The sequence below is a fragment of the Budorcas taxicolor genome, chromosome 4, assembly GCF_023091745.1.
Source record: "Budorcas taxicolor isolate Tak-1 chromosome 4, Takin1.1, whole genome shotgun sequence".
NCBI classification, from domain to species: Eukaryota; Metazoa; Chordata; class Mammalia; order Artiodactyla; family Bovidae; genus Budorcas; species Budorcas taxicolor.
The window spans coordinates 84,643,245-84,670,575 of NC_068913.1; the positions used below are offsets into that span (position 1 = coordinate 84,643,245).

Sequence of the window (27,331 nt, forward strand, 5' to 3'; positions counted from 1 at the left end):
ATGAAGAAGCTTTTCACCTTATGGAGAAAGAAGGATGAGCCCCGCTGTTCCTGCTCACCCCTGCTTATAGGCAGATGGGCCAGTATTGGTCTCTTCGCCCAATCAGGCTACACCCTTCGAGATAAGAATTTAAAGAAACTTCACAGAGCTGCCTCAGTTGGGGATTTAGAGAAGGTGAAGGAGTGTCTTCAGCTCAAGAAGCATGATGTGAACATGCGGGACAGAGAACTCAGGTGACCAGAGTGACTGAAGGGCAGCATGGTGGGGAAGCTGGGGGCCACTGGGCCCTCTAACCAGAATCATGACTTGTCTGGGCTCCCCCACTGCTTGTCACTCCATATTTCCCACAGCAGAGAGGTCGGGTAACCATTGGCAGAGGGTCACACCCCAAACTTTCAGCTTCTTCCCTTTAGAAAGGCTCTTCTGGATATCTGAGGGCATTTGCCTTAATCTCCACTGCTTACCCCACCCTCTCCCCGACCTACAGTTTGTCCCTGTAGCAAATCTTGTCCCTAGCCACTAAGATTTTCCATGTTCCTAACGTACTGATAGAAAAAGAGTAGAGGCAACTTTTCAGAAGAGTAGTCGTTAAGATTTTAAGACTCTGAAAGAGCAAAACTTTTTAATGTAGATCCCCCAAGGAAAAAACTTTTTTTTTGAGTTACAGAAGATCTTCAAAAAGCTCATCAGCAACCACTTACTGCAAAAACAAAATTAATTTTATAAAGAAATGAAGAAGTCATATATTTGGCATTAATAACTGAAAATGTGTTCTATATGTGCCGCCCTTAAATCTTGTGGGGAGTTTTCAGGTCATTGAGTGTGTAAAATGTCATGTTTCATCACTATGGTTAGAGGATTTGTGTTAACTTATGGATAGGTTTACCTCCTTTTTTAATAAAATCAGAGTTACCTAATTTATCTGACTTTTATCCTGTACCACTGCTTTGAATTTCTTTACAAGGTCATGAATAACCTCAGCATGACTTTATTCAGTGGTCAATTCTCTGTCTTACCTGGGAGGCATCTCAGCCAAGTCTCTTACTTCCTTATCAATAGTATTTGAAATACTGCATTGTTTTGCAAGACAACTGGTTCACCTGGCATTTGTCCTACTTTTGTGTACAGTTCTTTCTAGACTCTTTTGCTGGTTTTGTTCATCTTCCTGACTGGTAGATATTTGAAGCCTCAGACCTTGAAATGATTCTCTTTCTCTTAATCCTCACTTGACTAGTGACAAGACATTGTCTGTATCTGATTTCCCATGGTTCCCAACATTTTATCTCCAGCTGGGTGTCTCCCTGAACTCTAGACTCAAATATACAAATGCCTACACTATCACTTGGATTTCTAATAGACTGTGGTGTGCTTGTAAATGTTTAATAACAAGCTTTTGAGTTGGGGTGGGGGTGAGGAGAAGGGAAGAGAAGCCCTGATTTCAAGCTACAAATGTGATATCAATTGGCTTGAGTAATTCCTGAGAATTTAACGATCAGCTTGTGAGAACCACTAGCTCCACTCCATCACTGATTTGGGATCTCACATAACCCCATACTGCACTCCTGTTACTTCTCAGATCTGCTCCTCTCTCCCTATAAATGCCGTTTCCTTTCTTTCAGTTGTTTACACTAGAACCCCTAGAGTCATTCTTGACTAATCTCATTCTTTCACATCCTCCATTTCTTTCAACAGGAAATCTTGGTTTTACCTTCAAAATAGATCTAAAATCTAGCCGTTTCTTGCCACCTTCACAGTTACCACCATAATCAAAGCCACTATCATACTTTAACAAGACTTACTGTAGTGGCCTCCCAGGTAGTTTTCTGTCTTCTAACATTTTCAGTTTATTCTCCACACATTAGCCAGAATGATCCTCTAAAGTGTAAGTGAAGTGATGTCTTTCCTTGCCTAAACAACATCCATTGGTTTTTCTTCTCATTAGGGGTAAAAGCCAAAGTCCTTCCAAGGCTCATAAGCCCTACACAACATTCACCCCCACTTCTTGTTATCTCTCTGATCTTGCCTCCTACAACTCTCCCTTTCGTTCATCTCCAGTTCCCCCTTGCCTTCTTAGTGTTCCACAGAAATGCCAGACATGTATTTAGAGCCTTTGGACTTGCTGGTTCCTTTACTGGGGTACTTTTCCCTCCCAGATCGTCACATGGCTTGGTCTCATTTCCTTTGGGTTTGTCACTGTATCAGTGAAGGCTTCCCTGGCTACACTACCTACAGTTGAACCCCTTCTCCATGCTGACATTTTCTGTTCCTCTTCCCTGCCTGATTTTTCCCTTTAGCACTTAATACTGTCAGTTGTACCTTGTATTTTATTTTGTTGACCTCTTCTGCTAGCCAGGTATGATTCATAAGGTCAGGTATTTTTGTTTTGTTTGCTGCTGTGTCTTCATCACCTATAACCTTGCCTAAGCCATAGTAAGTATTTAACAAATATTTTTGATGAGTGAATACATACATATATATCTATGCAGATAAATATAATTTAAAGATATTTACTCAGCAATAAAATGATATCTCATTAATATAAGAAATGAAATTACTGTACATGCAGCAACATGGATGAATCTCAAAAGTGTCATGCTAAGTCAAAGAAATCAGATAATAAAAACTATATATCAAGTGACTCCTTTTCTATGAAATTTTTGAAAGGCAAAAGTATAGCCAAGGAAAGCAAATCAGTAGTTACCAGGTGCTTCATACAGGGACTGGAGGAACGAGATTGATTATAAAGGGATATGAGTGATAGAAACGTTCTTTATCATGTTTATGGTGGCAGATATATGACTATATATTGGTTAAAACTCATAAAATTGTACATTTAAACTTTTTGTAGATTATACCTGAATAAAGCTGAATAAAAAAGTCTCAAACTGTATATTCTATTTGAATATTTGTGTGTGTGTGTGGAAAGACTGAGAATGGGATAAAGTATGAGTGGATACATACTAAACTTAAAATCACTATTTCTGAAGAGTAGATGAGATTTGGGCAGGGGAAGCAGAGAGAGTAAGAATGGTTATGGAAGACTCGCTTTATGCTGTTTAATTTTTTAAAAGTGATTTAGCGGTGGTTGCGCAGGCGCAGGAGGGCCTAGAGAAGCTATCCCACATTGAAGGTCAGGAAGGGTGGCGGTGAGGAGATACCCCTCATCCAAGGTAAGGAGCAGCAGCTGCGCTTTGCTGGAGCAGCCGTGAAGAGATACCCCGCACCCAAGGTAAGAGAAAGCCAAGTAAGATGGTAGGTGTTGCAAGAGGGCATCAGAGGGCAGACACACTGAAACCATACTCACAGAAAAGTAGTCAGTCTAACCACACTAGGACCACAGCCTTGTCTAACTCAATGAAACTAAGCCTTGCCCACAGGGCAACCCAAGACGGGCGGGTCATGGTGGAGAGGACTGACAGAATGTGGTCCACTGGAGAAGGGAATGGCAAACCACTTCAGTGTTCTTGCCTTGAGAACCCCATGAACAGCATGAAAAGGCAAAATGATAGGATACTGAAAGAGGAACTCCCCAGGTCAGTAGGTGCCCAATATGCTATTAGAGATCAGTAGAGAAATAACTCTAGAAAGAATGAAGGGATGAAGCCAAAGCAAAAACAATACCCAGCTGTGTATGTGACTGGTGATAGAAACAAAGTCTGATGCTGTAAAAAGCAATATTGCATAGGAACCTGGAATGTCAGGTCCATGAATCAAGGCAAATTGGAAGTGGTGAAACAAGAGATGGCAAGAGTGAACGTCGACATTCTAGGAATCTGAACTAAAATGAACTGGAATGGGTGAATTTAACTCAGATGACTATTATATCTACTACTGCGGGCAGGAACCCCTCAGAAGAAATGGAGTAGCCATCATGGTCAACAAAAGAGTCCAAAATGCAGTACTTGGATGCAATCTCAAAAACGACAGAATGATCTCTGTTTGTCTCCAAGGCAAACCATTCAATATCACGGTAATCCAAGTCTATGCCCCAACCAGTAACGCTGAAGAAGCTGAAGTTGAATGGTTCTATGAAGATCTATAAGACCTTTTAGAACTAACACCCAAAAAAGATCTCCTTTTCATTATAGGGGACTGGAATGCAAAAGTAGGAGGTCAAAAAACACCTGGAGTAATAGGCAAATTTGGCCTTGGAATGTGGAATGAAGCAGGGCAAAGACTAATAGAGTTTTGCCAAGAAAATGCACTGGTCATAGCAAACACCCTTTTCCAACAACACAAGAGAAGACTCTACACATGGACATCACCAGATGGTCAACACTGAAATCAGGCTGAATATATTCTTTGCAGCCAAAGATGCAGAAGCTCTATACAGTCAACAAAAACAAGACTGGGCGCTGACTGTGGCTCAGATCATGAACTCCTTATTACCAAATTCAGACTTAAATTGAAGAAAGTAGGGAAAACCGCTAGACCATTCAGGTGTGACCTAAATCAATTCCCTTATGATTATACAGTGGAAGTGAGAAATAGATTTAAGGGCCTAGATCTGATAGATAGAGTGCCTGATGAACTGTGGAATGAGGTTCATGACATTGTACAGGAGACAGAGATCAAGACCATCCCCATGGAAAAGAAATGCAAAAAAGCAAAATGTCTGTCTGGGGAGGCCTTACAAATGGCTGTGAAAAGAAGAGAGGCAAAAAGCAAAGGAGAAAAGGAAAGATATAAGCATCTGAATGCAGAGTTCCAAAGAATAGCAAGGAGAGATAAGAAAGCCTTCTTCAGCAATCAATGCAAAGAAATAGAGGGAAACAACAGAATGGGAAAGACTAGAGATCTCTTCAAGAAAATTAGAGATACCAAGGGAACATTTCATGCAAAGATGGGCTCGATAAAGGACAGAAATGGTCTGGACCTAACAGAAGCAGAAGATATTAAGAAGAGGTGGCAAGAATACACAGAAGAACTATACAAAAAAGATCTTCACAACTCGGATAAGGAGTCCTCGGCCACAGGACTGGAAAATGTCCGTTTTCATTCCAATCCCAAAGAAAGGCAATGCCAAAGAATGCTCAAACTACCGCACAATTGCACTCATCTCACATGCTAGTAAAGGAATGCTCAAAATTTTCCAAGCCAGGCTTCAGCAATATGTGAACAGTTAACTCCCTGATGTTCAAGCTGGTTTTAGAAAAGGCAGCAGAACCAGAGATCAAATTGCCAACATCTGCTGGATCATGGAAAAAGCAAGAGAGTTCCAGAAAAACATCTATTTCTGCTTTATTGACTATGCCAAAGCCTTTGATTGTGTGGATCACAATAAACTGTGGAAAATTCTGAAAGAGATGGGAATACCAGACCACCTGACCTGCCTCTTGAGAAATCTGTATGCAGGTCAGGAAGCAACAGTTCGAACTGGACATGGAACAACAGACTGGTTCCAAATAGGAAAAGGAGTACATCAAGGCTGTATATTGTCACCCTGCTTATTTAACTTATACGCAGAGTACATCATGAGAAATGCTGCGCTGGAGGAAGCACAAGCTGGAATCAAGATTGCCAGGAGAAATATCAATAACCTCAGATATGCAGATGACACCACCTTTATGGCAGAAAGTGAAGAACAACTAAAGAGCCTCTTGATGAAAGTGAAAGAGGAGAGTGAAAAAGTTGGCTTAAAGCTCAACATTCAGAAAATGAAGATCATGGCATCCGGTCCCATCACTTCATGGGAAATAGATGGGGAAACAGTGGAAACAGTGTCAGACTTTATTTTTTTGGGCTCCAAAATCACTGCAGATGGTGAGTGCAGCCATGAAATTATAAGACGTTTACTCCTTGGAAGAAAAGTTATGACTAACCTAGATAGCATATTCAAAAGCAGAGACATTACTTTGCCGACTAAGGTCTGTCTAGTCAAGGCTATGGTTTTTCCTGTGGTCATGTATGGATGTGAGAGTTGGACTGTGAAGAAGACTGAGGGCTGAAGAATTGATGCTTTTGAACTGTGGTGTTGGAGAAGACTCTTGAGCGTCCCTTAGACTGCAAGGAGATCCAACTAGTCCAATTTGAAGGAGATCAGCCCTGGGATTTCTTTGGTAGGAATGATGCCAAAGCTGAAACTCCAGTACTTTTGCCACCTCATGCGAATTGTTGACTCATTGGAAAAGACTCTGATGCTGGGAGGGATTGGGGGCAGGAGAAGGGGACAACAGAGGATGAGATGGCTGGATGGCATCACTGACTCAATGGACGTGAGTCTGAGTGAACTCAAGGAGTTGGTGATGGACAGGGAGGCCTGGCGTGCTGTGATTCATGGGGTCGCAAAGAGTCAGACACGACTGAGCAACTGAACTGAACTGGTATAATGCTGCATAAACTTGATTTAGAAGCATTATGCTAAAGGTCTCTGATGCCTCATGTATGTATATGTACACATAAATAATGGCCTTAGGATATAATATTCTATATGTTTTCTAGTAAACATAATGATACTAAATGTGGAAGTTTCTGGTTAGGAGAGAACAAGAGAAACACCTTGACAGTTAATGAGCAGGTTGTTCTAAAGGCCATAGTAGCCCAGTAGGAAGAACATTGTTTGGGGAATAAAATTCTGAATTTGTGGCCTGTCCTGCATTTGTGTGACCTTGACCCCAAATCTCATCTTGTCAAATCAGAATTAATACTAGATAAGTGTTTTTTAAACCAAGATATGCAAGCCCTTTTGCAAACTATTTTTTATTAAACCAGAAGAGCTCCTTATTAATGTCCTTTGTTTATTTGGCTTATATTTATGTTTTTGTTTTAAAAGTAATGTACCTAATAAGTATAAAAATGAATGGAAGATGTCTAATATCTCTCCCAGCAATAAAATTAAATTACCTTCTGTGTGTGTGTGTGTGTGTGTGTGTGTTTTTAATAAAAAGTCCCTCAGATCTGTAGATAGCCTCGTAAGTGAAGGCTCAATTCCAAATGAACACTTTCTACCATACTACTCAAACCCAGATTAGAGCTAAAGTGCCGGTTTACAGTTGAAAGTAGTGATCCAGTGTGAGGTAGCTTCCTTGGTTACTTCTTCACTCACCCTGAATTCTAAGTTATCATCAAGAGCCCAAGTCAGTTGATAAGGGGGGTGTTCTCACGATGACCTAATTTAAGACAGCAGCTGTGTTCTGGTCTTGCACCCTGTGTAGCAGGTAGCACTTCTCTTCAGTTTCCAGAATAGTGACTCTTCATATCCATCTGAGTCACTCCTTTTGCTAAAGTTCAGTTAAAGATTTCTGGGATCTGATAATTCTTCATTTGGCCACAATCTCTGCTGACAATTCTTTCACTGGTATATGAGAGAGTGAGAGACAGGGAGGAAACAAAACTTGAATCAAACAGTAGGATACCAGCTTGCCTAAAACCCTAGAAACCAGCACTAGGCCTTGCAGGACTTTAAATTTTTTGTAAGTACCATGAGTTAAAAGGTAACAGTATAGATCAGAGTCTTCACTTTGCAATATGGTACACTAATAAAAGTTGTGTGTTTTTGAGAAATGGAATAATACACTTAGTTTTAAAGTGTGTCGCTATTTGTAAATACATGTTTTGCATTCAGCTATTTCAAAAAATAGGATGGTTTTGACATTAGGTGAAAAAGCACTGCCTCTTGAGAAATCTGTATGCATGTCAGGAAGCAACAGTTAGAACTGGACAACAGACTGGTTTCAAATAGGGAAAGGAGTACGTCAAGGCTGTATATTGTCACCCTGCTTATTTAACTTATATGCAGAGTACATCATGAGAAATGCTGGACTGGAAGAAACACAAGCTGGAATCAAGATTGCCAGGAGAAATATCAATAACTTCAGATATGCAGATGACACCACCCTTATGGGAGAAATTGAAGAGGAGCTAAAAAGCCTCTTGATGAAAGTGAAAGAGGAAAGTGACAAAGTTGGCTTAAAGCTCAACATTCAGAAAACGAAGATCATGGCATCCGGTCCCATCACTTCATGGGAAATCGATGGGGAAACAGTAGAAACAGTGTCAGATTTTATTTTTGGGGGGCACCAAAATCACTTTATATGGTGACTGTAGCCATGAAATTAAAAGACACTTACTCCTTGGAAGAAAAGTTTTGACCAACCTAGATAGCATATTCAAAAGCAGAGACATTACTTTGCCAACAAAGGTCCGTCTAGTCAAGGCTATGGTTTTTCCAGTAGTCATGTATGGATGGAAGATTTAGACTGTGAAGAAGGCTGAGCACCGAAGAATTGACGCTTTTGAACTGTGGTGTTGGAGAAGACTCTTGAGAGTCCCTTGGCCTGCAAGGAGATCCAACTGGTCCATTCTGAAGGAGATCAGCCCTGGGATTTCTTTGGAAGGAATGATGCTAAAGCTGAAACTCCAGTACTTTGGCCACCTCATGCGAAGAGTTGACTCACTGGAAAAGACTCTGATGCTGGGAGGGACTGGGGGCAGGAGGAGAAGGGGACGACAGAGGATGAGATGGCTGGATGGCATCACTGACTCGATGGACGTGAGTCTGAATGAACTCCGGGAGTTGGTGATGGACAGGGAGGCCTGGTGAGCTGTGATTCATGGGGTCGCAAAGAGTCGGACACGACTGAGTGACTGAACTGAACTGAACTGAAAAAGCATTGATATTGTAGAAGCTCTTGTATGTGTATACATTTGGTAAATGATCATTACTTGCTGCATATTTCAATATTTCATATTCTTAATTCTCTGGAATTAAGACTAGTTAATCTAAAACTTAAAATGAAATGGAGGCAATCTGTATATTCTTGAGACTTTTTGTCTTTTTAAGCCAGGATGACTCATTTGAAAGGATGCAAAATATTCTGGGTAAAAATCTTTTTAAGACTATTTTGAGGGTTGAGTAATATTATAACCTTTGTAAAGTTTCATGCCTACTCAGGATAAATTAGTCTTGTTTTCAAATTTTGTGTAAAAGACCACAGGACTATATATCTCTCAATGCTTCCTTAAGAAACTGAAGCTTTAATAGCTAATTTATTTTATTGACTCTGTGGTCGATTTCCTGTGTTCCTTGGGGCATATAGATGCGCTCTGAGATCTTTGTAAAAGTTTCATTGTCATGTAGGGTTTAAACTTAAATTGGAAGAGTGAAATATTCAGCAGGCATGCATCAGCTACTTTTGGAAAACCTACTGGGAAAACCCAAATGCCATTTACTTTCTCTCAGAGAAAGAGAAATTGGTATTGTTTTTGCTTGTTTTCATGAAAAAAGGAAACCAGAGCTGGAGAGGTAGACCTAAAGATTGAGTAAAAACCACCTAAGTTCCTTGAGACTAAATTTTTGAGATAGGTGTAACAGTAGGTGAAAGCGACAGATCAATATATTTGTTAAGATTTGCTATGCTATCACAAGGAGTTATTTTAGGTCAGCTTAAATCCTTTTGGCCCTATATATTTGGGTTGAAGACTGGAGAAATTTCCTATTACATAAGAAAGTTTACGTTTAAGCCAAATTATGGATGTCAACAAAAAGGCTGATCAGTGCTTTCCCTGTTTTGTAATTTCTGAGAAATCAGATTAGTTATCAGAAGTTTGTTTGGTAAGGATGGAATCACAGCAAACAAGGTAGATCATTTTGAGGGATATTTTCATCTAGATCATGATGTCTGAGGAATCATTTTTGTTCTACACAAAAACAAAGTAATCCTTTCCAATGACTGGGTAATGTGGGTTCCTTAAATTCACATTTTCTTTACCATGGAGGATGTTAATCACGAATAACTTCTGGTTTCAGTCTATCACCTAGCTGACCATCCTCTTTCTGATTATAGTCTTTCTTCAGATAGGATAATATAATTGGTTAGGTTTCTGTTCTTTTGTATTATACTTAGTCTTGCCTTCCAGAGATTATATTCAGATAACTTTGATTGGAGTTTGTGTATTTTCAAATTGTTCAAAATTATTTTTATTTTCTCCCATAAATGGTAAATTATATCATCATCTATAGATTTTATATCTAACTCTTTGGAAGTTACCTTATTTTCAAGTCCTTATGGGCTACCTTTTGCTCCTCTTAGTATAAATAACAGTACTGTTTAGGTACGTATCAGTAAAGTACTTTTGAGAATCTAAAATAAACTGGAAAATGGCATCTAAAATCTTTTGTTTAGGACCTGAGCTATCTATATATAGATTTTATATTATAAAATTATCTTTGCTGCTGCTGCCAAGTTGCTTCATTCGTGTCCGACTCTGTGTGACCCCATAGATGGCAGCCCACCCAGCTTCCCCATCCCGGGGATTCTCCAGGCAAGAACACTGGAGTGGGTTGCCATTTCCTTCTCCCATGCATGATAGTGAAAAGTGAAAGTGAAGGTGCTCAGTTGTGTCCGACTCTTCGCGACCCCATGGACTACAGCCTATCAGGCTACTCCGTCCATGGGATTTTCCAGGCAAGAGTACTGGAATGGGGTGCCATCGCCTTCTCTGAAAATTATGTTTAAGTAAGGATATAATGATATCACCTTCACAAATAAATAAAAGTTTATTGAGGTCCAGTTCAGGCTAAAAACTACAAAGTTTAAAAGGAGTCATTAGTACCTGTTATGTTATACTTCATGAATATGTGCTTGATTTCTTGGAGGCTACATAGAATATGGCTCTTTGAGAAGAAAAAAAAATTTTAATAATTAAAACTTAGGCTGAGATCTACAACTTAAAGAGAGCCCTTAGGCTTTTCACCTTTGTGTTCACTTCTTAGAGCAAACATCAACTTTAATAGCTGAGCAAAGAGAAATATGCACAACTTAGGTGTAGCATGCTGTGGAACAAGGGTTCCAAGCATAGGCAATGTCCCTTCTCCCTATTAGCTGGAACATGTATCTTAGGTTTCGGAGATCATTTCTAGATTTTTTGGATATCTAATTTTATCATTCTTTTCAAGGCTTAGACTCACTTTGGTGTTTGAAAAAAGCTATTTTTTTTTTTTAACATAAATAAATTCTCTTGGAAGTGAAACCAGTTAAATAAGTATCTTCAGGGCATTTACATAGCCCTTTTAATTCAGTAAAAATTAATTATAATTAATATGAATTTGGTGTAAATATAAGTAAGCATATGAAGCAAATCAGTCAGCTCAGTTGCTAAGTCATGTTCAATTCTTTGTGACGTCATGGACCCCTCACCAGGCCTCCTTGTCAATCGCCAACTCCTGGAGCTTGCCCAAGCTCATGTAAATCAAGTTGGTGATGCCATTCAACCATCTCATTCTCTGTTGTCCCCTTCTTCTCCTGCCTTCAGTCTTTCCCAGCATCAGGGTCTTTTCTAGTGAGTCATCTGAATGTATATGAAGCAAATACCTTAACAACATATGATCTGGCATGTTCTTTGGCATAGAAGGTAACTTCTCAAACTAAGCCTTATGTCTAACTTGTGCTTCATTATGTTGATACAGAACACCTTTGCACCTGGCCTGTGCTAATGGATATTCAAATACTGTCTCTCTTTTAACTGAAAAACAGTGCAAAGTAAATGTCTGGGATGGTGAAAACAGATCTCCATTGACTAAGGTGTGTTGATTTTTCCTTTTTAGTTGAATTGCATTTGAGTTCTTCTAGTTAACCTTTGTTATATTTCATATTTTAAAACATAGTATTAAATATTAGTTTAATATATCAGATCCTAAGTAGTAAATTGGTTAGCCATCTATTGTTTTTGTGTTGACAGGCAGTACCATGTGACAAGGAGAGTTGTGCCACTATTCTTCTAGAACACAGTGCAGACCCCAATCTGGTGGATTTGGATGGCAACACTGCTCTTCATTATGTTGCCTGTTGTCAAAGTGTCTCACTAGCTGCAAAACTGCTGAAACACAAAGCTAACCTTGAGGCTCAAAATAAGGTAGCCTTCTATTAAAAATGATACCTGATGTTTTAGAAAGCAGTGAAAGAAGATATTCATTTATATCTTATATTGGTTAATTGGATAATAAATTGGATAATTTATATTGGTTGAGACATATGTTATATAAAGTATGAACTTTACAAAACGAAATTAGGGAGAAGTAGAGGAGAATGAGATTATCGAATACTGATAAGTTTTCTTTTTATACAAAACTTTCTCTATTTCATTTTAGATTATAATCCTGACCTCCAAAACAACATTATGTTTAACAACTAAAATTGTTCAAAGGACCACATCAAATGAGAAATACTTGATTTCACTATAAATGAACATTGATTAGAAATCATAAAGACTATATCTTTTTCTATTTTATTTATATACTCATGAATAATTATAAGAATAGAGTAAAATTAGAAAGGCACTTGTTATACTAAAAGTAATCCAAGTCCCCTATTAAGATATTATGGAAAATTGATGAGCATACCTTTTTAAGCTTCCTAACACTTTAGTTCACTGATATTTTATCCTCATGACAGGCCAAAATAAGTGCCAGCCTTAGAAGTTTAAATGAAACCCTAGGAAACCAACTGTGTATTGTGAATTAATGTTTTGTAATATTTATATATATTCTAGGTGCTCATTAATTAAATGTTCCATACTGCTCTTGCCCACAATTTGAATTAAGCCTGAAGTAGAAACTTTAATTTTATTTTTTAACTGGTTAGCAATATTTTATGTTTTTATTATTTCATTTATTTGTGTGTGTATGTGTTAGTAGCACAGTTGTGTCTGACTCTTTGTGACCCCATGGACTGTAGCCCACTAGGCTCCTCTGTCCATGGAATTCTCCAGGCAAGGATACTAGAGTGGGTTGCCATGCCCTCTTCCAGGGGATCTTTCCAAGCCAGGGATCAAACCCACATATTTTACATCTCCTGCATTGGCAGGCAGGTTTTTCAGTGCTAGTGCTTCTTGAGAAGCCCCGGCATATGCATTTATAAATATGTACACATACGTGTGTGTTAGTCCCTCAGTTGTGTCTGACTCTTTGCAACCCATACACTGTAGCCCACCAGACTCCTCTGTCCATGTATATATTCTTTTTTAGATTCTTTTTCATTTAAGCTTTTCATTACAAGATATGACAGAGGTTTCTCATAAGCACACTAATTTTTAAAATTGAACTTAAATCTAAAAGGCAGGTAATGTTGGTACAGTATTTAAAGTAATCATTTTGAAATATTTTTTCCAGGATGGGTTTACTCCACTTCTACTTGCTATTACTGAAAATAATGCAGAAATGGTAGAATTTCTTTTGAAGAGTGGGGCAGATGTGAATGCTTCAGATAAGAATCAAAGGTATAATTAATGTTAAGTAAGATCATATAACCATAGTTATCTAATAGGAATACACACACACACACACACACACACACGTGTGTGTGTGTGTGTTAAATGCTAGGTGTTCATTTCTTAAATATACCAGGCTGCTGTTGCCCACAATTTGAATTAAGCCTATATTATATATGTATATATGACATATATCTGATATTGAAAAGATTTGGCCATAGGATTTTGGACAAATTATCTAGATTCCAGAATCTATCTTTCTATTTGTAAAATCAAACAGTTAGGCCAGATTTTTAGGTTATTGTTACTCTTTTTTTTAAAAAAATAACGTTAGAATCTTCTACAGAAACCCAATCTATAAATCCCATATGCTGTAGTTAAATGGAGATGGGGACTCAGAGTCCCAGATACGCCTCTCCATAGAATTTTTGACACATTTCCTGGAAAACATTATGGTTCTCTGGAGCAGGGATTGAAAACCACTAAACTAGTTGCTTCTAGGGACTCTTATTTTCAGACTCCATAATATATATGATCTGTGATTACCACACCTTTTTGAGAAGATTTGCCCCACATTTTACATTCTTGCCCTCTTTTCCTGACCATACATTTGAACAGCAAATTTCAAAGACTAACTTTTTAAAAAATAAAAGATATTGTTAAGGTTAATAAATGGACATATATTTATATCTCTTGCTCCAGAACAGCCCTTATGATTGCTTTCAGTGATGAACCAACACGTTTAGTCAGTCTTCTTCTTCAGCAAGAAGTGGACCTATCTTGCCAAGATATTTATGGATTCACAGCTGAGGAATATGCATCTTTCAATGGTTTTACTATGTAAGTGATATTGTGTATCTTTTAACAATTGTGTGGAATTTGAGCATAAGGAAAGAAACAGTAGCTCCAAAGTACAAAGCCCACAGTAGGGGTAAACACATGATGAACTCTGGACACAAGCATCCAGGGAGGCTGATTTCCCCATCAGTATAAGAACCACAGTTTCTTCTTGAGGGGAATAGAGACTTCTCTCTTAAAGGGCACACACAAAATCTCACTCTCCAGGACCCAGGGCAGAAGCAGTAACTTGAAAGGAGCTTAAGTCAGACCAACTGCTGTTCTTGGAGAACCTCAAGGAGAGGCAGGAGGCAATCAGAGGTCATTTTGGGGACACGGAAACTGGGGCAACCATTTTGGGGAGCTCGTTCTATCACCTGGACACTGGTGATGGCAAACACCATTTTGGAATTCTCCCTCTGGCTTATTAGCCCCAGGACCAGGGCAGCCCTGGCCCAGTGATCTGCAGGCACCAGTGCTGGATGCCTCAGGTCAAGCAACTAACTGGACAGGGACACAGCCCCACCCACACCAGACAGGCTACTTTAAGGCCTCCAGATATATAGATGCAGATATACCATATCAATTCCAGTGTATAAGTGAGCTCTTCTTTCTTGAGATTTTAACAAAATAACTTATTCATATATTCCTTATGGAATAAATGTTTAAAACGAACAAGAAATAAAACAAAAAACAAAAAAAACAAAGACACCCCTGAGCCCACAGCTGCTTCTAGACAGGGCCATGCCCACAGAAAGCACAGACCCAGACCCACACTCCAGTGCATAGGTATTAGACCTGGGATTCCCCAGGGCTCTCCAGACAGAGACCCTGGGACCCAGCTCCACCCACCAGTGGGTAGACACCAGCTGCAAGACAGCAGCAGCCCTGCAGCCTGCAGGCCAGGTCCATCCACTAACAAGCATGCTCTAGCTTTGGGACAGACCTCACCCACCAGCATGCAGACCGCAGCCATAAGATAGCCGCAGCCCTGCAGCCTGCCAATCTAGCCCCTCCATCTGCAGGTTAATAGAAGTCTGAGGACACCCTGGGCCCTGTGGCCAACTATGTCAGGAAGTGGCCTCACCTACCACCCACCATGAGCAGAGTGATTTGATACCAGCTCTGGGACTCCTGGGGCCTGCAACCAGGCCCCAGGATCCAACTCTGCCCACCAGTAGACTGGCACTTGCCCCAGGATCTGGCTTTACCCACCAGCAGGCAGGCAAGAGCCCTGGGGTCTTTGGACCCTGACTTTACCCACAGGGCCCTCCAGAGTTCATTAGTCAGCTACCTCATAGCATGGCCCTGCCAACCAATGAGACAGGGCCTGGCGACTAACCAGGCCAGGGGCCAACCAAGCCCACCAGACTGCCCATAATAATTAGTCTGCCATGATAGAAGGACCCATACACTCCACATGCGAGGGGTGCCCCTGGAGCATATAGCTCTGGTGCTAAGAGGGGAGTGCACTGCTGGGGTGCACAGGCCTACAAAAGGCCACTTATTGAAGGAAATGTAACCAAACTACCAAATACATAAAAAGAAAAACAGGAAGTTATGCAAAATGAGGTAAAAGGGAACATGTTCCAAGTGAAGAAACAAGATAAAACCTCAGAAGAGGAACTACTTGAAGTAGACAGGTAATCTACCTGAGAAAGAGTTCAGGGTAGTGATCGTAACAGTGATCAAAGAACCTAGGAGAAGGATGCACGTACTGAGCACTTAGAAGTTTTTAACAAGGAGTTAGAAAATATGGAACAATCAAACAGAGCTGAAGAATACAGTGACTAAATTTAAAAATCCAGTAGAAGGAAATAATAGTAGACTAAATGTTGCAGGTCGGTGAGCTGGAAGATAGAGTTGAAGAAATCACTGATTCTGAACAGGAAAAAAAAGAGAGAGAGAGAAAAGAAATGACAATTTTAAGAGATCTCTGGGACAACATTAAGCACACTAATATTCACATTATAGGAGTGCCAGAAAGAGAAGAGAGAGAGATTAAGAGGCTGAGAACATATTTGATGACATAATAGCTTAAAACTTACTTAACCTGGGAAAGGTAACATCATTCAAGTCAAGGAAGGGCAGAGTGTCCCATACAGGTTTAACCCAAACAGGAACATACCAAAACAGCTTAGTGAAAGTCGCTTAGTTGTGTCCGACTCTTTGTGACCCCATGGACTATACAGTCTATGGAATTCTCCAGGCCAGAATACTGGAATGGGTAGCCTTTCCCTTCTCCAGGGGATCTTCCCAACCCAGGGATCAAATCCAGGTCTCCTGCATTGCAGGCGGATTCTTTACCAGCTAAGCCACAAGGGAAGCCCCAAGAAAGACTAATTAAAATGGCAAAAACTAAAGATAAAAGATAGTAGTGGTTGTTTAGTTGCTAAGTCGTGACTGACTCTTGTGAACCCATAGACTGAAGCCTGCCAGGCTCCTCTGTCCATGGGATTCTCCAGGCAAGAATACTGGAGTGGTTTGCCATTTCCTTCTCCAGGGTATCTTTTTGACCCAAGGACTGAACCTGCGTCTCCTGCATTGCAGGCAGACTCTGCCTCTGAGCCACCAGGGAAGCCAAAGATAAAGAATATTAAAAAAAACAGTAAGGGAATAGCACCAAGTTATATACAAGGAAACTCCCATAAGGTTATCAAATGACTATTCAGCAGAAACTCTGCAGGCCAGAAGGGAGTGGCACAATATATTTAAAGTGATGAAAGGGAAAAATCTACAACCAAGATTACACAGTAAGGCTCTCATTCAGATTTAATGGAAAGATCAAAAGTTTTATAAACAAGAAAAAGGTAGAAGAGTTCAGCACCACTAAACAGTTTTACAAGAAATGTTAAAAGAGCTTCTCTAAATGAAAAAGAAGATGCCACAACTAGAAACATGAAAATTATGAAAGGAAAAAGCACATCAGTAATTTAAGTGTAAATAAATGACTATGGAATTTTTATCATCTCAATATTACTTAAATATTTTTAGTGTTGAAAATTATAATTAAAATTATTTAATTAAAAAATTAAAATTATTGTTCTTTTTCCAAAAAGGTAAGAGGGAAGAGAGATAACTTCCTAATGACTAAGCAGTTACCTTTAGGATATGAAAACTGTCAGCATTGGCCTCCAATTAAAATAAATAAATTTAAATTTTAAAAAATGCAAACAACTTTAAACTTCAATCTAATGCCCCATCCTCTTTTTTGTTTATGCCTTCTTTTGTGATGGGAGCTAAGCTTTTTGTAATTGTGACTTTGTTGGTTAACAGCTATTGCCTATCTACAGCCTCTGCTTTTTATTATCATTTGTTGGCTCTCTCTCCTGGTACATAGGGTCTACTATTTGGTAAGAGTGGAAGCCTAGAATATGTTTCTCATATACATAGCCATTAAAAAAATAAAGGAAACTGTCTCAAATGAGGGAATTATATTTAGATATTTGTTTTACAGTTAGCTTTAACCCATACATTGCCTCATTCCTTTCACTGAAATTCTGAAATCATATGCCTATTAATGAGTGGCTAGAATGGGCTCTTTTCAAGCATGGAGAAAAGGTTTCTTCTTTGCTAGATATGGTTCAGTCTCAGACTGTGCATTGGGGTGGGCCCTAAGCCTATCTGACTGGTGTCCTTATAGGAGGAGATTAGGAATGCAGAGACACACAGAGGACAGGAAGAGGACAGTTATCTACTAGGCAATGAGAGAGGCCTGTAACAGTTAGAGCCTTCCTGTATGGCCCTCAGGAAACCAACCCTGCTGACACCTTGATCTTGGACTTCCAGTCTCCAGAATTGTGAGAAAACAAATTTCTGTTGTTTAAGCTACCTAGTCTGTGGTATTTTGTTACAGCAGCCCTAGCAATCTATATGCCAAGTATAAGCTAAAGCCACTTTTTCTACCTTGTGAGTGGTTTCTTGTGGTTACAGGAAGAAAAGAAGTACCAGACAATGGGACTATCTAAAACAAAAATGGTGTCTATTGATGGAGTTGACTTGAGAGGAGGCTGCGGTCAGCAGTTGAGTGTGTGATGTAATTGGGAAGGCATTATTAGCTAACATCCATGGTTTTTACTTGAGAATTATGCATGAATTGAACTGAATATTTATGAATGTTGGAATTCATATATTTAATATATTTTTTCTTTATGGATAGATATCAATTAATTGCTAATAATGAAAAGGAAAAAAAAGTTAAACAGATATCTAACTCTATGAACACAACTTTGGACACTATATTTGATACAGAAGAACTGCAGGAAGGTAAGAATATACAAATTGAACAAGTAGTTTTCCTTGTTGATTTTTATTTGTTTGGTTTTTAGGAAGGGACACCACTTTTGCAAATAATATATAAATTTGAAATTTTCTCCTATTTTGAAATGCTAAATATCTTAAGCACTATCCTTAAGAATATTAGTGATTAAAATATTCTGACACTGTTGAGTGAAATGTAATATAAAAATAGACTGAATGATTAAGATATTTTTATTCATTCTCTTGAATAGTTAAAAAAACACATTTTTGCATGTATATAGAGATTTCCAAAGATACAAAACTATTAGTATACTTTTTATTTTTTCTAAAATTACTTCACATAAATACATTTGATATCAATTAATGGGATTGCAAGGAGTTGGACATGACTCAGTGACTACGATACTACTAATATAACATATACCCAATCATTTCATAGGTTTGGATCACTGTGATATTGAATGGTTTGCCTTGGAAACAAACAGAGATCATTCTGTCATTTTTGAGGTTGCATCTAAGTACTGCATTTCAGACTCTTTTGTTGACCATGATGGCTACTCCATTTCTTCTAAGGGATTCCTGCCCAGAGTAGTAGATATAACAGTTATCGGACTTAAATTCACCCATTCCAGTCCATTGTAGTTTGCTGATTCCTAGAATGTCGATGTTCACTCTTGCCATCTCCTGTTTGACCACTTCCAATTTGCCTTGATTCATGGACCTAACATTCCAGGTTCCTATGCAATATTGCTCTTTACAGCATTGGACCTTGCTTCTATCACCAGTCACATCCACAACTGGGTATTGGTTTTGCTTTGGCTCCTTCCCTTAGAACTGGACTTGGAACAACAGACTGGTTCCAAATAGGAAAAGGAGTACATCAAGGCTGTATATTGTCACCCTGCTTATTTAAATTATATGCAGAGTACATCATGAGAAACGCTTGGGCTGGAAGAAGCACAAGCTGGAATCAAGATTGCTGGGAGAAATATCAATAACCTCAGGCATGCAGATGACACCATCCTTATGGCAGAACATGAAGAGGAACTAAAAGGCCTCTTGATGAAAGTGAAAGAGAAGAGCGAAAAAGTTGGCTTAAAGCTCAACATTCAGAAAACGAAGATCATGGCATCTGATCCCATCACTTCATGGCAAATAGATGGGGAAACAGTGGAAGCAGTGTCAGACTTTATTTTTTTGGGCTCCAAAATCACTGCAGATGGTGATTGCAGCCATGAAATTAAAAGACGCTTACTCCTTGGAAGGAAAGTTATGACCAACCTAGACAGCATATTCAAAAGCAGAGATATTTGCCAACAAAGGTCCGTCTAGTCAAGGCTATGGTTTTCCCAGTGGTCATGTATGGATGTGAGAGTTGGACTGTGAAGAAAGCTGAGTGCCAAAGAATTGATGCTTTTGAACTGTGGTGTTGGAGAAGACTCTTGAGAGTCCCTTGGACCGCAAGGACATCCAACCAGTCCATCCTAAAGGAGACCAGTACTGCTGTTCATTGGAAAGACTGATGCTGAGGCTGAAACTCCAGTACTTTGGCCACCTCATGCGAAGAGTTGACTCATTGGAAAAGACCCCGATGCTGAGAGGGATTGGGGGCAGAAGGAAAAGGGGACGACAGAGGATGAGATGGCTGGATGGCATCACTGACTCAATGCACATGAGTTTGGGTGAACTCCGGGAGTTGGTGATGGATAGGGAGGCCTGGCGTACTGAAATTCATGGGGTCAATAGCGTCAGACATGACTGACTGAACTGAACTGAACTGAACTGAAATCATTACATAAAACTTAAAATTAAGTAACGGTATTTGGAAAGAATTTAAAACACCATGTATATATTAAAATAATTTTTGGTTCTTATTTTAAAAATACATACAATTATTTGGGTCATAAAACAGCTTTTTGTGTATGTGTGTGACTATGACTTATATTGACATATAAAAATAACATTGGATAAACTATCATACATTAATTCTCTGTATTCACCAGCAACCACACTCCCACCTTACCATCCACTTAAACTTAAAAAAAAAAAAAATAGGTCAGAGAGCAAGCCCAATGAGATCATATAAATATCACAAGTTATTTAAATACACTCCCTGTCCCCTCAAATGTATAGATATGATAGGTGAATAAATTTAAAAGATAATTTCCCTAAATTCCCCTTTTGTCAACTTAATCTCATACACTCTCTCATGAGATTTTGCCTTTTTGGACTCTTGAGCTGCATCTTCATATCTTCCTCTGCTCCAATCTCTCCTCTTTAATGTGCAGAGAGCTATGTATAAGGAGTAAAGAATTTCTGTACTTTATACTTCATTTCTTTAGGGAAATAAAGCAGTAGAACCTATAAAACCAATACTCCTGCATTTCGTGTATCTCCTGAGGGCAAACAATTCAAACCACCCTGAATCCTTTAACCTTGGCAAGACACATTTTCAGTTTCTAGTGAAATATTAATCTTTGTATGTGTCAAAGCGTAATAGAAATATTAGGTCAAGAAATTATCAGAGGATACTGCAAAAGATGGCAAGCTTAAAAAGTCATATTTTATCAGATTTAAAGGGGGTAACTTAATCATTTAAAAGTACTATAAAATTCAGAAGTACAAGTGCTAAACTATAATTGTGTTGTAGCTGAGGCATAGAATTTAAGAAATATACTTAGGAGTGAAAGTATCTGAACATAAATGAAGACATTAAAAATATCACTTGTTTTCTAGATATGCACCCACATTTCTACAAATCCTTTGCTGCTGCCTTGGATTAGAAAAGTCTATTTTGAAAAAGCAGTTAAGTGAACTCTCACAGCATTTTTGCTGAGTAATCAATGAAGGAAAGTTTATTAAATGGAGAGCTGTTTTCACCTTAGAAGACGTGAAAAAATTTCAAAAGGCAAATGTCTATATTGTGATCCATGAGTTGAAAAAAAAACAATTTACATTCACTAAATAGGTAGAGAAAAACTTTTGGTCAAAATTTTAAATGCAATATTAGTAAAAGTAACCTTTGCAATATACTGTCTTAAGCATACATTGAACTGAAAATGAAATAGTCGCTCAGTCGTGTCCGACTCTTTGTGACCCCATGAGCAGTAGCCTGCCAGGCTCCTTTGTCCATAGGATTTCCCAGACAAGAATACTGCGGTGGGTTGCCATTTCCTTCTCCAGGGGATCTTCCCAACCCAGGGATCAAACCTGGGTCTTCTGCATTGCGGGCAGATTCTTTACCGTCTGAGCCTTGCATTAGAACATTCAAATAAAGTGAAAATGTTAAACAAAATATAAATAATCCTGAGTAAACAGAAATTACATAGGATTTTCATTTATAAAGACTCTCATAATAAAGTCTTTTTGATTTTTTACAAATACTATATTAGGACATATAAGAAAATTTGGGTATTACATCAAAAGTGCTAAATACTGCTAAATAGCCCACAATTCATACGACAACCCCCTAAAAGTCCTTACATGCATACATTCTCAGTCGCTTCAGTCATGTCCAACTCTTTGTGACCCCATGGACTGTGGCTCCTCTGTCCATGACATTCTCCAGGCAATAATACCGGAGTAGGTTGCCATACCCTCCTCCAGGGGATCTTCTCAACCTAGGGATAGGACCCGTGTCCCCTGCATCTCCTGCATTGCAGGAGGATTTTTACTCACTGAGATACCTGGCAGGCTCCGAGGTGATCTCAACTAAAAGAAACTTTCGACTGGGCTTGCCTTCCTAAGTTATAGTTTCTCTGGGTGTTTCCAATCAAAACCTACCCATCATAGTAAAAAGCAAATTCATAATAGAGGCATTTGCAAAGGACCCAAGAATCAGAGGAGGGAGGGAACATTTATGGAACCGGGAGAAGGCAATGTCACCCCACTCCAGTGCTCTTGCCTGGAGAATCCCATGGACAGGGGAGCCTGGTGGGCTGCAGTCCATGGGGTTACTGGGAGTCAGACACGACTGAGTGATTTCACTTTCACTTTTCACTTTCATGCTTTGGAGAAGGAAATGGCAACCCACTCCAATATTCTTGCCTGGAGAATCCCAGGGACAGGGGAGCCTGGTGGACTCCGACACGACTTAAGTGACTTGGCAGCAACCAAGGTTGACCTTGGTGGTGAAGAGAGGGTTTGAATCAATTCCTGAAGGCTGGATAGAATTTTGATATGGCGTATCTTATAAACAAACAAACAAACAAACAAACAAAACTATAGGAGAGAGAAAGTAGTTTCATACATTATAATTGAATTTGTGTTTACTACCCATTGGAGGAGGGTATATATACTTTAAAACAGTATGTTGTAGAGCAGGTATGCTGCTGCTGCCGCTGCTAAGTCGCTTCAGTCGTGTCCAACTCTGTGTGACCCCACAGACGGCAGCCCACCAGGCTTCCCTGTCCCTGGGATTCTCCAGGCAAGAACACTGGAGTGGGTTGCCATTTCCTTCTCCAATGCATGAAAGTAAAAAGTAAAAGTGAAGTCACTCAGTTGTGTCCGACTCTTCGCGACCCCATGGACTGCAGCCTATCAGGCTCCTCTGTCCATGGATTTTCCAGGCAAGAGTACTGGAGTGGGTATAGTATAACACTATTTGACTTGAGTTTAATTGCCAGCTTATTGTTTTTAATTCTCCTAAGTATTTAAAATCTTAGAATGTTATTACACTGAGAATTCTTTTTTAGTATGCCTGGTAATATCTAAAATAGACTATGTATTTACCCTTCCTTTAGGAAGTTAAATGATGGAAAACACCTATTTAATATATATATCCAACTTTAGGTGAATATTTAAATTTCCTCTAGGCAGCCATATAAGCAGACTACTTTTCTCACTCATGTAGACAACCTTGGAGGCATGCCCTTCTTTTTTTTTTAATTAATTTTTATTTTTACTTTATTTAACTTTACAATACTGTATTGGTTTTGCCATACATTGACATGAATCCACCACGGGTGTACATGAGTTCCCAAACATGAACCCTCCTCTCACCTCCCACCCCATATCATCTCTCTGGATCATCCCCGTGCACCAGCCTCCAAGCATCCTGCATCCTGCATCAAACATTGACTGGTGATTCATTTCTTACATGATAGTATACATGTTTCAATGCCATTCTCCCAAATCATCCCACCCTCTCCCTCTCCCTCAGAGTCCAAAAGTCCGCTCTACACATCTGTGTCTGTTTTGCTGTCTAGCATACAGGGTCATCATTACCATCTTTCTAAATTCCATGTATATGTGTTAGTATACTGTATTGGTGTTTTTCTTTCTGGCTTACTTCACTGTGTATAATTGGCTCCAGTTTCATCCATCTCATTAGAACTGATTCAAATGTATTCTTTTTAATGGCTGAGTAATACTCCATTGTGTATATATACACATACCCTTCTTTATGATTGAATTCTTCAACCTTCATCCTTCTCCTTCTCATCCTAACCCAAATAGGGTGATGCCATAGGTTGTGCAGATTTAGGCCATCCACTTGGAGGGAAAAGATTGGACTGGCCAAACTATGTGCCCTGACACAGATCTGTGCCAAAGGAAGAAAGGACACATTTTTCTAGTTTTCAAGGGTATTTCTAATGGGTTAGAGGTGGCCCTGTCTTAGCTCCATCATAACTTTTACTGAATTTGATCCCTTGTATCTCTCTAAAACTACAGCCTCTGCAGGCATCTGCAGTCTCCTAGGCTGCCCTGCTATCTTCCAAAAACCTATGGATCATGTCTTTGCCTGGGCTACTGATCCAACTTGTTTTAACCTCATTTCCATATAAAAATAAGTCCTTCCCAGTTTTGATTGTGGGTATCATATTTTTGTGTTTTTTTTTTTTTCCCTAGTCTTCTATTGTTAAAGAGTCACTTCCTATGCTCATTGATTCCACTCATACCCCTCTGCTCCTTAGTTTTCCAACTTTTCTTAATGCTACATTCGTGAATTACCATCATGGAACACAAACTATAGGAACTTTTGCAAGAATCTTAATCTTAACCTTTCTGAACTTGTTTCCTCATCTGAAAAACTTATTATGAAAGTAAACGAGAATGAAATTATTCTGCACAGTAGCTGATAAAGAGTTGTTGCTTATAAAAATGTTAGTTTACTTTCCTTTTACTTTGGATTGAAGAAATAAAGCTGTAACCGCCTTTTTTTTTTCTTCTGCTGGTTTTCTTATTTTCCTGGGCTTACTTTTCCAGTTCTGTGCAGACCTTAATATAAAACTCACCATACACTCTGGCTTTCACCAAATTTCATGTGATATCAGATTTTTCATTATTTTCCTACTTCGACTATAGTTCTATAGCATATTATGTAGTAGATTGCAGAGCCTCACTGGTGGCGCAGTGGTAAAGAATCAGCCTGCCAATGCAGGAGACTCACATTTGATTCCTGGGTCAGGAAGATCCCCTAGAGAAGGGAATGGCAACCTACTTCAGTATTCTTGCTTGGGAAATCCCATGGACAGAGGAGCCTGGTGGGCTACAGTTCATGGGGTTGCAAAAAGAGTTGGACGCAACTTAGCAAGTAAACAAGCAATAGTAGATTATAATATTGTTCGGCAAATATCTACTCTTTCTCCCTGACCCTATTTCCTTTCAAACTGACTTGGTTTGACCATGTGACTTCCATGGATGGGAGTGACAGGTTGCCTTTTTCTTGCAGAAGCCCATCGCCCTCTTTCACTCTTATCATCCTCCATCAGAACATCATGCTTAGATAGCAGCTACCTCTTCAGCCTGTATCCCAGCCTGAGACACAGCACAGATCTGCACTAAAGCCGAGCTGGTGCCAGGAACCCAGGTAGGCCCAGTAGGGCCACAGCCAACATTCAGAAGTGAGAAATAACTGTTCATTTTTCAGGCCACTGGGACTTTGGGATTTATTATCCCAGAAAAAAGTTGACTAATAAGCCATAACAAGCGGGTCATAACATGTAGCTCCTGGCGTTTCATTCACACAGGCCCCAGGACATGTACTCTGTGTCCTATTCCCAGATTCCACATCCCATCTCCCCGAATTGTCCCATAGCAGCTCAGTCTTGTGTCCCCTCATTCATCTCTTTTATTATGCAGGATTAGTTTTTCCTTGCCAGTGAAACTTGGAAAAGACTTGTTACTTCCACATTAACAACACAGTATCCCTAGGAAAGACTGAAGGCTCAAGGAGAAGGGGGTGGCAGAGGATGAGATGGTTGGATGGCATCATCGACTTAATGGGCATGAATTTGAGCAAACTCTGGGAGATAGTGGAGGACAGAGGAGCCTGGTGTGCTGCAGTCCATGGGTTTGCACAGAGTCGGACATGACTTAGTGACTGAACTACAATAGCTATGTGCTTATCCAAGTAGGTGTGTGCTGCATGCTAAGTTGCTTCAGTTGTGTTTGACTCTGTGTAACCCCATGGACGGCAGCCTGCCAGGCTCCTCTGTCCATGGGATTCTCCAGGCTAGAGTACTGGAGTGGGTTGTCATGCCCTCCTCTTTCAAGGGATCGTCTCAATCCAGGGATCAAACCTGTGTCTCTTATGTCTTCTGCATTGGCAGGCGGGTTCTTTACCACTAGTGGTCCAGGCCTTTCTCCACAAGCAATTATTTTACCAGTTACAAGGAATTTTTATTATGTGTAATATCAGATGAATGCTTTTATCTTGCAACCTTTACTGAGATATGAGTGAATCTTACTCAGGTTTAGGCAATTACTGTCTCGCTTTAAAAGAAATACCTGACATTTCTTTTCTAAGGAGTTGTATCAGTTTCTTATTGTAACAGCAAATTACCACAAATACAGTGGCTTAAAACACCACAGATTTTTTTTTTTTGTCCTACAGTTCTGGAGGTCCGAAGTCCAAATGGATTTCATGAGGCTAAAATCAAGATAACAGAATGTACTCCTTTCTGGAGGTTTGAGGGGAGAATCTGTTCCCTTGTCTTTTCTACCTTCCAGGTGCTGCCCATGTTTCTTGGTTCCTGACTGCCAGAAATCGAATTAATCTGTCCTCTGCTTGTATCTCACATCTGACTCTCCTGCCTCCCTATATGAACCTGTGTATTTGCTTTGGGTCCAGTCTTGTGGAGAACTACTTTTTGATGATAGCCATTCTAACAGTTGTGAAGTGATATCTCATTTTGATCTGCATTTTCCTGATGCTTAATGATATAAAGCCTCTCTTCATGTACCTGATGTCCATTGATATGTTCTTTGAAAAACTGTCTATTCAGTTCCTGTGCCCATTTTTCACTCAGGTTGTTAGCTTTTTTACTCTTGAGTTGGATAAGTTCTTCATCTATTAACTCATCAGATGTATGATTTATAAATATATTGTCCCATTCATTTTGTTGATCATTTCTTTTGCTGTGCAGATTTTTCGTTTGATGCATTCCCACCTGTTTTTTGATTTGCATGAATATCTGAAACATGAAGGCCACTGACGGATTATTTGTCACTTTATTGCATATATGCAGAGTATGCAGAGATAATTTTAATTTGTTTCAATAGATCTTATGTCAGTGATTCTTTGTAGTAATTGACTCTACACCTAATAATATATTAATCCTTCACTGAACTATTGTCATTTGAATATTTTCTCTTCTTATGATCATTAATATTTTTTGTATGCAAAGTTTTTATTTATAAAGTGATTTTAGTGTTTTAAAATCTAGACAATTTTACATTTCTATTTTATTACTACTTCAATGATAAATAATTATGAACTTATTGCTTAGTTCCCATGACTGAGAAACATTTCCTTTATATAACCATTCTTCTATTTAATTTTATTTGTTTCTGATTCATAAATAATTATAAGGGAATAGGAATTTGGAAGGATTTTTTTCCTGGATAAAGATTTTAGGTGGTTTTAGGATATTTTATTTTGTACTTGCTTCGTTTTTAAGACACAAAATGTCTGTCTTTTGTTTATAATAAGATATATAATTTTGAAGGAAATCAACCCTGAATATTCACTGAAAGGACTGATGCTGAAGCTAAAGCTCCAACACTTTGGCCAGGTGATGCAGAG

General features: G+C 39.1%; 1 protein-coding gene across 1 annotated transcript; it reads left to right on the top strand.

Annotated features, from left to right (window-relative positions):
- On the top strand, positions 1-26,283 carry ANKRD7 (ankyrin repeat domain 7). Its single transcript, XM_052638408.1, has 7 exons — positions 1-233; positions 11,408-11,522; positions 11,680-11,853; positions 13,109-13,215; positions 13,909-14,046; positions 18,203-18,309; positions 26,141-26,283. The coding sequence occupies exons 1-7, from the start codon at positions 1-3 to the stop codon at positions 26,281-26,283; spliced, it is 1,017 nt and encodes a 338-aa protein (XP_052494368.1).
- The last annotated feature ends 1,048 nt before the right edge of the window (positions 26,284-27,331 follow it).

Excerpts from the sequence above, each read along its gene's own strand:
- ANKRD7 (XM_052638408.1), top strand. The coding sequence starts at position 1 with ATGAAGAAGCTTTTCACCTTATGGAGAAAGAAGGATGAGCCCCGCTGT. Across the intron at positions 13,216-13,908 it reads GCTTCAGATAAGAATCAAAG|AACAGCCCTTATGATTGCTT; the intron begins GTATAATTAATG and ends CTCTTGCTCCAG. Across the intron at positions 18,310-26,140 it reads TACAGAAGAACTGCAGGAAG|TTCTGGAGGTCCGAAGTCCA; the intron begins GTAAGAATATAC and ends TTTGTCCTACAG.